The 13670-nt window shown below is 46.1% G+C and overlaps 1 protein-coding gene across 1 annotated transcript in view; it reads right to left on the bottom strand.

Annotated features, from left to right (window-relative positions):
• The window catches only part of lcor (ligand dependent nuclear receptor corepressor), a 55363-nt gene extending 42979 nt beyond the window's left edge, over positions 1 to 12384 (bottom strand). The window contains exon 1 of the mRNA XM_062388279.1: positions 12288 to 12384. Within this exon, the coding sequence (XP_062244263.1) occupies positions 12288 to 12384 (97 nt within the window). The remainder of the gene's footprint in view (positions 1 to 12287) is intronic.
• Between the last annotated feature and the right edge of the window lie 1286 nt (positions 12385 to 13670).

The raw sequence follows: 13670 nt of genomic DNA, 5'->3' as shown, positions 1-13670 counted from the left end.
TACTGTGCATCTCTACTCAAGCAAATAATGATTGTATACTGTGTGTGTGTGTGTGTGTGTGTTTGTGTGGCTGCACAAGTTTAAAATATCTGAACAGACAAAGCACATGCCCTCGACGTCTGTCCTGAAGAGAAAGAAGAAATCAACACCGAAAGAGAAGCAATACGAGAGAGAGAGAGAGAGAGAGAGAGAGAGAGAGAGAGAGAGAAGCTACCTGCCTACGCCTCAATTAAGTCTGTGATGAAATCGTGTGCAGCTCCATCGAAGGTGGGTGTGAGAGAAGATACCTGAATTTAGAAAAGTTGCAGAATATCCTGTAAGTGCAGCTCGAGCAGAAATACATGAAGATATCATTGAGCGTGAGGCTGAGAGGCTGATTGACTCCTTCACTGCCGAGGAGCTGGGTGACATAATCTCTACAGAGCGTCAGAGAGGATGAAGTGTGGACCCGGAGGAAAAACATGTACGTGGAGAATATTGTGAAATAAAAAAAGGTTATTGTGAGATGGAAACTGAGGATGAGGACAAAACGATGAAGGCCTGAAAGAGGAGAGGACGAGAAAGAATAAATCTGTCTAAAATGAAAGAAAGAAGAAGAGGAGAGGAAAGTGATTCAGGTAGAAACAGGTGGGGGGGAGGGGGAATCAGGAGGAATAAAATAGAGGAGGAGGAGGAGAAGAAGGAGAGAGGGAAGAGAAGATGGAGAGGATGGAGATAAAAATACAACTGACATTTCTCCTGGCAGTGACGGGAGTGACGGCGGCGTTTGTTGTTTGACCTTCACTTTTATTGGTGTGTGTGCGTGTGTGTGTCTGTATGTGTGTGTGTGTGTGAGTGTGTGAGTGTGTGTGTGTAGCCTGGTGGGCTTGACACCTAACTGAGGGTGACACGGTCGCACACAGAGGAGCCCAGGGCCCCCCCCAGCTCTGCCGGCCGGCCCGGCCCTCACACAGCACAGCTGGCCCTGTCACCTCCACTTATCCCGACCAAGTCTGCCGCTACAGGAGCAGTGTGTGTGTGTGTGTTACTGTCCCACTGCAGCATGGAACCGTAAATTATCTGCAGGTTTGTTGTCCAGCACTAACGTCTCCAAACCAGAGCTCCCATAACAAGTCACGACTGGTTCATTCTGATAAAATCCTCAAAGGGAAATGTGTTTCTCAGTTTTATTGTGAAGTTAAATATTTGCAGGTCTCATTGAACAAGAAGTGTGTCGACCTCGTCTGATCCACTTATGAATCCTTTTTAATGGTTCATTCAGTTCTGGAAAATGAAAACCAGGAGTTGATAAAACAGTAGAAGACGAAGAAGAGGAAGAAGAAGAGGAGGAGGGGGAGGAGGAGGAGGAGGAAGAGGAAGAGGAGAAAGAAGAAGAAGATAAACCTGTAACTCACACTGATTAAATCTATGTGGAGTCAAAAGACAGAAAACTCTTCTGCCAAATGCAACTTCACCAAACACAGCTCATTATTCACCCGCCTGCAGGTGATGAAATGTATATATGTGCAAACAGAACAATAAACCCAACACAACGGGTAGAGCAGTGTGTGCACACCTACATGTGAGCAGCAGGTCTGCAGGGAGGACACACAACACTCGAGGAGACAAAGACACAGAGATGGCTGGAGAGGTGGGAGTGGAGCAGGCAGTGGGCGGGAGACTGGGAGACTGGGAGACAGAAGCTCACGTCTCGAGGACACTGAGCCTCAGCACCTTCCTTTGTTCGCCCAATTTTGTGGAGGCAACACGATCGATGGCAGACGCAGAACGGAAACTTCAGGAACAGACGGTGAGAGGTGAAGTTTCCTTTTTCTCTCCTGGAGTTAAAAATGTTCAGGATCAGAAGTCTGGTGATATTATTCACTCTCCTTAATTTCCAATTTCCAAAAGCACCAGTGGATGAACCACCTGATGTTTGTGTTTCCAATGACGTGTTACACTAATGCAACTCATGCACTGACTGCAAAAGCCACAACATGCATTTAAAAACACAACTACAAATGGACACACAATCAGAAACGAGCAGAGGTTCTTTCTGCAGTAAACTGAGAACCCACATGTTGAGGTTTGATATTTCAAATTCATCCAGATAATAGAACTTGAAAATATTAGATAATAGTTTGTTGTTCTTATATCTGTTATAATAAATGTTTATTGTGTAAAGTTACAGTTTTCAGATCAGGTATAAGCCGACTGATATCTGCATGAATGTTGGTTGATGAGAGCGACTGCAGCTCCACAGAGCGCCACAGGGGGCGCTGCTGTGCTCTGCTCCCAACAGAGACGTCTGTGTGGCGTGAACAGCGATGACATCGCCGAGGCCACCGCGTTCAGAAAGGAGGGGAGGAGGTAATTCACCGCAGACACAAGAGGAGGTGAAGAAGAATCAAATGACCAGACGCTGAAATTAAACTGAAAGTGAGAGAGTCACACTGAGTGGGAGGTTGCTGCTCTCTCTCTCTCTTTCTCTCTCTCTCTCTCTCTCTCACGCCGGAGGAGAAAACAACAGTTTGGTGATAAAAGCAGATAAAGTTTCCTCACGGGTTCAGATTCCACCTTCCTCCCCTCCACCGGTCCTGTCACACCTGCCCCCCCCTCGGACTGCAGGAGCAGGAAGTGCCTCAAACACACACACACACACACACACACACCTTCCGAGGAGATCACACCGGTGACCTCTGCGTCCCCAAGGTCACACAGTGTCTCTCACTTCACTGTTAAAAGTCACTTCGTCACATGTTAATAAGTCTCACTGGAATCAGGAGTGAAACCTGATTCTAACTGGGACGTGCTGCAGCTTCAGATGAAGAGCCAGAGGCGGGGGGGGGGTATGATGTCCAAACAGGTTGGAGCAGGTTTCCTTGTGCTAAAGATTTGGAGATGTACTTCACTTCAACACCGGTGGACTCACTTTCATCAGGGAGATCCAGTTACAAAGTTCAGCTACAAGATGTTTGAGCTTCACTTGGAAGAAGGTGAATGAATCCCAGATCAGTAAAACATCACGATCAAGTGTGAAGGCCGTTTTTCACAATAAAAGCATTGTCATGTGAAGACACTGGACTTTACACTGAAATCTGAGGTTATTATTTCTGTTACCAAAGATTCGAAGCAGATTCTTTCACTGAGAAGTTCCTTTGTGCAACAACACAACACAGCTCAACACATGATTTGTTCCGGATCACGACTCATGTTTACTTTTGTGTTGACAACAATACAACAATGGAAAAAGTTACACAAAACTGAGTGTGTTCTCACATTTAGCCGCTCTGTATCTTTCAGGGGGAAATGACTTGACTACAGGTTTGAGAAATTTATTAAGAGGAATCTCAGCTACAATATTTGTTTTTTGATATCTAATTTTGCGACATTTTTTGAAGAGATAAACGATGCAGAGCCGTCACTAGTATGGTTGTTTCATTTAATGTTTTTGAGTTTTTGCCTTTGGTTCTAAATCTTGTAAAAAGCTTGAGGAGGTTTATTGATGCTCCTTCTTTCTTTCTTTCTTTCTTTCTTTCTTTCTTTCTTCCCACTTTGTTTCTCGTTGTGTTTGAACCAAAGCCTCAAATATCCCGATCAGATTTTCTTCATTTATTCTTTGAACAGATAAAAGGAAATTCAGCCGATAAATACATTTTAATTAGGACAAGTTCTCATATTAAAGTTTGTGTTACAAAGTCTTTTTTTCCATTTTTTTAAAACCTGATCGTCAAAGAAAAGAACATTTTGAGGGTTTTCAGTTAATTTCCCTCCAGAGAGATTTTTCTTCTTGGACTCATTTACATGCTGATGTCTTCAGAGAGACACCGGAGACAAAGACGGGGTTTTAATTGTCGGCTGCATATTTTAAACCTCAGTCTGTGTGTGTGAGGCTTTACCTGCGTCTCCGTGAGCAATCTCATGTCCGAGGCCGAATCCTAATGAAGTCCCATTCAGACTTTGAATTGCAAATAATTGCCTTTTGTTTCCATGTCATATGTTGTGCAAACCTCATCTGTCATGTGTCCTCGCAGGGTCTGTTGCACAAAAGCAGCATACCTCACCCAACCCTCCCCCGACTCTCCCCCCTCTGTCTCGCTCCCCCCCCCCACATTTCCCAGGGTGCACCTGTGGGCACGCTGCCATGCCCAGTGGGTCCAGAAGCTTTTAAACAAACATGTACACATAAAAAAAACAACTCAATTAAACAGCGAAGCAGAAAACTGTCATTCTAATACAGCAAACAACACACACACACACACACACACACACACACACACTAAAAGCACTTTATCACCTCGTCAATGTGTATTTGTGTCAATATCTCATATTTAATTACCCTCATCATACAATTAATCTCTTGTTTGTGAGTCTTCTGTTAATGTCCTTTTGTTTTCTCTTCTAATTACATTAAGTGAGATTTTCACTGTTAAAAAGTTGGATGTATATTTGCTCCTTTTAGAAAAATCTCACGCTCCGATGTGAACAACACTCACATAAAGTTCAGTCAAATCTAATCAGTCATAAAGACCAATATCACAAATCATAAATTCTCCTCAGCACGCTCCCGTCCCCAGAGACAAACTGAATAATAAAAACAAGAACACGCTGTAATTGGATTGTTTCTATCAATTTATATATATATCCGAAAATACTGCAATAAAAAAAAAAAAACACAAATGTGTTATTCAAAAAACATTAAATCCTCAACAAGCAGTATCTCTACTATATCCTCTGAGATATTTTGGGCTTTCCTGATTTTGGCGACACCTCTGGTAAGAAGAGGTAACTGCAACCCACAGACACGTTTTAAGATGTGTTCCATTCTGTTCATCTCAAATCAGACGCTGCTGTCGTGAACCTCTTCACATCCCAGAGGAGCTGGATCTCTTTCCTCAGCCGTCGGTGAAATGAGAGAACAAGACATTTATCTACACGACAGAACTGCAGATTATTCCTTTAATGATCGGGAGCAGACGGACTGTCCCTTTAACTCTGAACCATGACAGCTTAACACTGCTTAACCGACTGCTCAGTCCGGTTATTATCTCATTAGCCGCTTCCTCTGGTTCGGGAATGCTGAGGTGCCACTTAGTATTAATTAATCGTTAATGACTGTGTGGAGGATTCAAACTTTTACTTTAATTCCATGAATGGTGAATACTCCGGGAGGAGCAGGGACTTGAGGACTAACTGGTTTAATGACAAGGTGTTCGGGGACGTCTCATTGTCCTCACACAGAGGAAGACACAGCTGAACATCCTCTGTTTCCAAAAAGATACAGAGTCTCAAAGATGCAAGTACGACAAGCACACACACAGACACACACACACACAGACACACACACTCAGGGTCGCTCATGCCATTGATCTTATGCTCTGAAAAGCAAATTGCTCAAATATGACCTTCCACACAAAAGCAGCCATTATTGAAGAAGCAGGAGGAATTCACTAAAGGCGGGTCCGAGTAAACATTCCTGCTGCTCTAAAGCACCTCTCACCAGTGTGTGTGTGTGTGTGTGTGTGTGTGTGTGTGTGTGCGTGTGCGTGTGCATGTGCGTGTGCCCACATGGCGTCAGTGTCCAAAGAACTGTACCAAGGAGGTCAGGTAGCTCACATAACCAAAGAAACTCTCTCTCTCTCCCCCTCTCTCTCTCTCTCTTTCTCTCTCTCTCTCTCTCTCACACAATAGAACGCTTACATAAATTTTAGGTTGAGTCAGGGTGTGTGTGTGTGTATGTGTGTGCGTGTGTGTATGTGTGTGTGTACAAAGTTTAAGGAAACAAAGGACTTTGGTCTGTGCTCGGCCTGAAGCAGAGAGAAGAGAGACAAAGAGTCGAATCCAAAGCTCAAGAAGATTCACTGGTTCTAATCCCGGATCCACAAACATCAAAGACTTATTTATATACTCTTTAAAAATGTAATTTCTTTGTCTTTGTTCTCTTAAATTTGATTAATAACGTGATATGAACAGAACATGAAAAACTTCTCCTGTGAAATTCCTTCAGTTCAGACAGTAAATCAAATATCAAAGTTCATCTGTATCATCGGCTTCATCTGTTCATCTAAAGGAGATGAATTCAAGGATAAATATGTTTCTGATGATGACATTACAGTCCTTCATATAGATGTGTGTGTGGGTGTCTATGACTCACACACACACACACACACACAGACACACACACAGTCTACACTGCATCAACCTTTGCCTTAAACCGTTTCTGTCACAATCGTTTGAAGTTCAACAACCTGATGAAGAGGATCATAAAAATTACACCAGGGGAAGCAACTGAAAATATTTTCAATGCTGATCAATTTCTTGATTCATTAATTAGTAATCTGGTTCATAAAGTGTCAGAAGACATCAATCAGGAGCTTCAGAAGCCGGAGCAGGTGACGTTTGCTCTTTAGTGCTGCAGGATATTCTTCTCTCCACTGATTCACTAACACATGGATTCAAGTTCTCACCTCTTATGAAACAAATCAAAGAAAAAGACGATAAATTCGAGTTCAGAACAAAACGCAGTTAATCTGAAAGTTTCATCCGATTCTTCACAAAGCGTCAGCTCCACTTCAGACGATGACAACAAACACGTCAACCTCTTCAGAATCTTCAAGACGACGCGACCCTCAAAAAGAAAACGTACAAAATCTCCCGTTATTGTTTTGACACACATTCACAAACCCCCCGGGGAAGAAACTGACAAAATAAAACCACACTGGCAAAATCAAATCAAATAAAAATAACATCAATGAAGCGACTTTATCTGGAAAATTTAAGAACAACACAAAAAGTCTTTTTTAGAAATCCGCCGCCTGCTTCGTCTCCGGAGACTCAAAACCAGTTTGTTCTTTTAAAGCTGTCACACTTTGAATCCGCTCAACACGACGATTACCTCCTGAAACATTTCACTAGTTTCTCAACAGCCTGCAGAAAACAAGATGAATCGTTTGTTTGCTGCTCAGAAACAAATTCCGGCGTGCAGGATGGCGGTTTGAATCCTCCTGGCAGTTTAGATGAATGTGCGTTTGAACATGAGGTGCTGGAAAAGAGCACGCCGGTCGTTGGCCGTTCTCTGGATAAATAATGGCTCATAAACACACACACACACACACACACACGTGCGCACACACACCTTCTGTCGACACACACCCGGTGCCAGTGGTGTATTTTGCTTCTCCACAGATTGCAGTCGAGCCTCCCCACCCCGAAGAGAGCAGCCCTCCTCCCACGGGGCTCCTGGTTGGCATGGATCCGCCCCTGAGATAGCTCCACACACACACACACACACACACACACAGTACTGGGGGGGGGGGGGGGGGGGGGGGGGGGATGAATGTGTAATGAGGAGGAGATTTACAGCGCTGGCACCCGGTCGGGTCCGATGGGTGGACCGCTGCCACTCTCTCCGGCAGCTCCCGATAAATGTGCCATGTTTTGTTTCCCTTTTCGAAGAGCCCATGAAAAGAATTAGCAAGATGTTAAAGTGGAAGGCCGATCTCTGGGGGCGTCCATCTGTCCATTACTGAAGTAAAAGCCTGCCGCTCGGAGGGGGGGGGTGGAAGGAGGGATTTTGTTGAGGCGATGAGACGAGGATTTGACTCAGTGGGTAATGGACGGAGTGGACGGAGAGATAAATAGATCGATGGACACATAAACAGACATGAGGAAAGATCTGTTTATTTAATGAGGATGTGCAGGAGGAGAGAGGAGCTGGCACGTGGTGGCTTCACATCAAAGGAGGAGGAGGAGGAGGAGGAGGAGGAGAAATCTGAAGTCTTAAACGTGCGTTGTTAAACTCTCGTGACAAATCAGCTCGATTCCACTCAGAACTCGTTAATCTGCATCAAACAGAGGAACCGAGGCTGCAGGTCGGCTGCTGCTGGAACCCGCGGGAGCTACAGAGCTACAGAGCTAAAGAGCTAAAGAGCTACAGAGCTAAAGAGCTACAGAGCTAAAGAGCTACAGAGCTAAAGAGCTACAGAGCTACAGAGCTACAGAGCTACAGAGCTACAGAGCTACAGAGCTAAAGAGCTACAGAGCTACAGAGCTACAGAGCTACAGAGCTAAAGAGCTACAGAGCTACAGAGCTAAAGAGCTACAGAGCTACAGAGCTACAGAGCTAAAGAGCTACAGAGCTACAGAGCTACAGAGCTACAGAACAGAGCTAAAGAGCTACAGAGCTACAGAGCTACAGCAACTAGCCAAATCATTAATACTAAATATATTAATAAAATCTGATCATTTAAAATCAAACCAATCAACAAGCTCGATGGTCCCTGTTCACATCCGCCCGGTTGAGCCAATCACAATCACTCATCTTAACTGGGGAGTGTTTGATTGGACGGCTGATGGAGGACCGTCCAATTGGAGCGCAGCTGAACGTGATCGTTTCTCCAGGAGAAGAATCAGCTGACAGGTCCACTGCTCTGATTGGCTGAAGGTCAGAAATCATCTGAGAGGTTCTTTGTTTCTGACATTTTGATCTGAACAAAACATTTGACGATATTTGATGATAACTTTATGGAACAGGGACAAGGGGGTGTGGTTTCAATCTGATTGGTTAAAGACAAAGATGGAAGACTTTTGATCGTATGTTTTTCTTTAAGTTTAAGTGTAAATAAAAGCCACAAATCACTTGTTGGACTTGTCTTTGAACAACATCTGTGTTCACGGACTGTAGAAGCTTCAGTATCATGGAACCTTCCCTCATCCCACGGCTCTGTAGGTTCCATCCTGCAGCTCGAACCCTCCTCATGGACACTCCCCCCCACTTCTCCCACACAAACAGGCCCTGAAGATTGAATCCCAGCAAAGACCCGAACTGTACCTGGGCCAGCGGACTCGACCTGTGGAGCCGCTCCGCCTGCGAGGAAGTGTCGGAGGTAGAAACACAATCTGCTGCTCAGACTCACACCTCCCTCCCTCTCTCTCTCTCCCTCTCTCTCTCTCTCTCTCTCTCTCTCCAGCACACAGTCTGTCTCTCCACAGCACCGCCACAACCTTTCAGCAATCAAATTAGCTGCACTCTCTTACCCAGGACACGGTGCCAGAGGAATCAGCAGTTGGGCTATAATTGCTACCAACTAATAATGTTAACCTTTCTATGGCATATAGGCCCTAGTTTATTATCAGAGCAGCACAGGGCAAAGAGACGGGGCCGTGTCCATCTGCACCAGCTCGAATTAAACTGTGAGACGTCCGGACCTTCTGAAACCAAAGCACTCCCACACGAGGATCAGTGTATCACAGATAACACTTCAAAGTTGAGCTTTTAATTTCAGGCTGCCCAAAAGTGTTTTTGGAAGAATAATAGTTTGTTTTTTTTACCTGCGCAGAGGAGGTTGTGTTTCCATTCCAACATTTTTATTTTATTTGCAGAGATCTTTATGAAAACATCTCTTTATCCATCATTTCATTTTGGGGTTTGGAGCTTTTCAACTCTGTCAAGTCTCAAATCAGATGTTTCAATAACAGATTTTAACCTTCGGCTTTATTCCAGTTAAAAAAAAAAAATTAACTAATTTCCCCTTTAATCTTTTTTTTTCGAGTAAAAGTTCAAGAGTTCGTTTAATTTTATGTTTGAAGATTAAATGTGGTTTTTGACATTTGAAGACGTCCTCTTGCTCCACATGGAAACTACCTGCTGAGCTTCTCTGTCAAATTGTTATCAACCGATCAATTAGTCAGATTCATAAAGAGAACAATGAACAAACTCGTACACTAGGCTGCCGGCACCAAACCTGGAGGATCCTCTGTGTTTTAAAGTTTATTTTATTATTTTTGCTTTTGGGGAACTACTTCCTCTGCCGGTCAGAAGCTGAACTCTCTCACAGTTCAGAGCTGATTACGCTTCAAACAAACATATCAGATTTCAATCTGAGCGCTGATAACCGGGGCCGCCGCGCTCGGCCCTAAAACCAGTCACACCGTTCACTGGTTCACGAGCTGCAAACCAGTGAACAGCCACAAGCAGAGCAGAGGAAACGTGTCGACCTAACGACCCCGCCTGCATCGACAACACAAACACACACAGAGCCACAGCAACATCCAGCCTTGAGTTCATTGTTGTGTTGTTGGTGTTTGTATCCCCCCGTGGTAATATTGTGATATTACTACAAAGACTCAAGGTGCACAATAGCGAGCACACGGTGTGTTTATCATCCTGATGGTTTCTCTATTGACGGGAGTATCATATAGGATTTCTCCGGGGAGTCTCACCGAGGAATCTGAATAACATCCTTCCACTGGTTGACAGCTCGGAGCTCGGCTTCATTAGAGGAGCTCGGCTGCATGAGGCTCAGACCCAGTGATCCACTAAACCATTAAAAAACTGCTTTCATTAGAGAGTCAACGGAAACAAGAGCAGGACACCAACACCTCTTTACTCCAACGTCAGGTCCACCACTAAGAAAGGCTCCTTCCCCATTGCCCGTAGAGGAGTTTTACTTTCTGTCCCCCCCCCCACCCGTAAGAATCCTCACTTTCCTGCACGATACACAAACAAATACACAAACGTTCTCAAGCGTTCTCGACTATTTCTGCACCAAAGCCCAGAAGCTGCATCTTCAGCATCTCCACTTTCACAATAAGAAAAGAGAGAGAAGAGGAAGAAATGAGCTCGTTCACTCGTGTTCATCACACCCGGAGCTGGACGCCATGAAAAGACACGTCCACTCTGAACTGTCACTGGACATCACATCCACTGACATGAGGCTCTCGATGGAGACGTGACACCGAGGGGAAACTGCCAATTTGGCACCTGGAGTCCAACCTGAGCACCGGGGAGAGAACAGAGAGGCAACCCCCCCCCCACACACACACACACACACACTGACAACGGGGATGGAGTCAAGCAGCTCTTCAGGAATCTGCACACACTAATGTGGATTTGACAGATGAAGTTTATTCATGGTTTTTGATTATGGCAGCAGGAATTTGTCAAATGCACTTTTCTCGAGAAGATTTTAAATCAGATGAAATCCCACCTCCAGAGAGGAGAGAGTGAGAGGGGAGTTGCCTTGTGTTGACACTGGTCACTGGGATTCCTTATGTCTCTACACGCTGAGCTGCAGGACTGGAGGTCAGAGATTACCCATCCCTTCATCAGGAGGGTTTCTTACTAAAAAGCCCCGCCGGCCCACTCGGAATCAGGCCACGGGAGTTATTAGAGGGCGCTCGGGTGGGTAAGTAGGTGACAGGTCAACGCGCAACATCTGGACACAGAACTGCAGCCAAAAACATGTGGATCCGCATCAACACCCCGGGTCCTCAGCTGCTGCTGCGCCGATAAAAGCCAGATTAGGAGCCGAGGAGACCGGGAGGTTACAGGGATCAGGGCCGAAGAGTGGACGGTAATCTGACATCACATCGGGATCGGTGGATGCGACCGGATTAAATAGCTAATGAAATACATCAGATATGGTGGGGGGGGGGGGGGCTGGTGCATGGAGGAGAAAATCCCAAATAAAGGAGGAGTGGGAGTGGATTGTTTTGAAGTGTTGTGCAGGAGGACAAAGACACGTGTGAGGCACTGCAGTGACCCACACCTCCGTGCTGTCAACACTACAATCACACACACGGAACCTCGGGGACGAACCTGCCCCGGACCCGAGCGGACCCGGACCCGGACTTCTCCTGCAGCCTCCTGCAGCGACGTCTCAACAAGTACCGAGGCCGCCGAGCAGGAGCCGCGGCCCCGCGTCCCCGCGCGCCGACCCCCGGACACACCAAATTATTCCCACTGACATTTTCCCCCAATGCAGCAATGCGCGCTCCCAAAAGCCGATTTCCAGGGCAGGGGAGGAGGGGGGGCGTTATGTTTGGAGATTGGGAGCGCGCACCGCCCTCCCCCCCACCTAAAAAAACTCAACCCGGAGGCGCGCACGCGGGCACGGGCCGGCCTATAGCGGGGAAGCCCATTGGCTGACGCGCGGCTCCATCGGCACACGTGACGCGCCCTGCTTACAATAAATAAACAGCTATAGAATAAATGTATAAAAACCAACAAGCAGCAGAGTGCGTGGACAAAACAACACGCACACAGGTGACACACAAACACAGACACACACACACGCGGCAAGCAGGTGGCACACCTGGACACGCGCACGGCACAAGCACCCAAAGTTGGAGAGGACGCTCGTGGACGCGTCCGGAGCAGAAAGATGACAGCTCCGCGGAGCCTATGGAGCCGTGGACATTACCCCGGCTCCGTGCGCTCCACACTCCCGACACAAACACGCGCACCACCGGCGACCCTCCTGGAGCGCGGCGCACACACGCACGCACACTATGCCAAGCGAGCTTACCTACACAGTGAATGAGTTTGTGCCTCCAAGAGTCAAGTTCCTGCCGAAAGCCGCGCCTCTCTACCGTGCATTGCTGCCTTTTGCACAGACTCGCCATTTTCTGTCGGCCCCTCCCGTGGGCGCGCACATACTGCTGGGTGCTTCCCTGCGCGCACGTCACCGGTGGTTTTTATTCTAGGGCTGGGTGGAGTGAGATATGAGGGGGACGGGGCTGCAGCATCCCCCTTTCTATAGCTCACGCTTATTTGTCCCACCCACCGAAAGCCTCCTCCTCCTCCTCCTCCTCCTCCTCCTGCATCCTTCCTTCCTTCCTTCCCAACATATATGTCTCTCTCTCTCTCTCTCTCTCTCTCTCTCTCTCTCCCTACCTCCCTCTCCCCCCCCCCCCCCTCTTTACTGGGATGTTTGTCTGTTTTTAATGTTGTATAGGGGACAGCACGTGGCTCCAAATTTCCCGTGGCTTAAAGCTCCCTATGTGTGTCAAAGGGCGCGGGGGGGATTTAAACTGTGCATGTAAAGACAGTGCATTGTTGAAATTAACAGATGTGTGTGTGTGTGTGTGTGTGTGTGTGTGTGTGTGTGTGAGCGGCTCCCAACGACACACAGGGGGAGAAACTGCATTCTGCATTTTAACAGGTCGTGATTTACAAAGAGGGATTGATTCCTAGAGTCTCCAAAGTGCACACGTGTCCCTGCTGGTCTGGGAACAGTGACATCACTAATATCCGTGAATTCACACCAATATTATTTATCCAATTAAAGGATTAGTTCAAGTTCTTCTTTAAGGGATTAGGTCTTAATAAAGTAATTAATAAACGCTCTCTAAACTCTGATCCTGGGTGTTTTCTGTGGACTACATGATACATATATATAAATATATCAATATACATATGGAGGGCTGCAGCCAGGATTTGGGAAAATCTTGTAATATAAGCCTTAAGAAATTTAAAATCAACATTGAGCTATTCATCCTCATGTTGGTTATGGTGTTTACCAACGAAGAAGAAGTTCAGGGAGACACAAAACACTTGCCGTACTTTCATGTGATTGGTTGTCGTGCTGTGGTTGTTTGTTGTGATGTGCACTTCAGAGTCAGAGAAGTTAAGATCCAAACACAATGAATGTATTTGATTCGATTTTTTGCTGAGTCCAGTGAAACAGACGGAGAGCTTCACTAACAAGCTTTTATTTTGTTAGTGAAGCTTTTATTTTCAAATCTGAACGTCAAGCTTCTTTTTTTAATTTGTCTTAAAGAGCAGGTGTCTCCTCGTCCCGGTTTGTCCCCCGAGGACCAGAAACCAGGACGTTTTGGTTTGGCTGCATTTAGGTCACCTTCAGTCTCCACTCGGCGTTTTCCTCGGCTCTTTGGTGAATTAAAGTCTT

Source organism: Platichthys flesus, chromosome 5 (genome assembly GCF_949316205.1).
Source record: "Platichthys flesus chromosome 5, fPlaFle2.1, whole genome shotgun sequence".
NCBI lineage: Eukaryota > Metazoa > Chordata > Actinopteri > Pleuronectiformes > Pleuronectidae > Platichthys > Platichthys flesus.
Note: the sequence above shows the minus strand (reverse complement) of the source record. Positions and strands in the feature narration are given on the sequence as shown.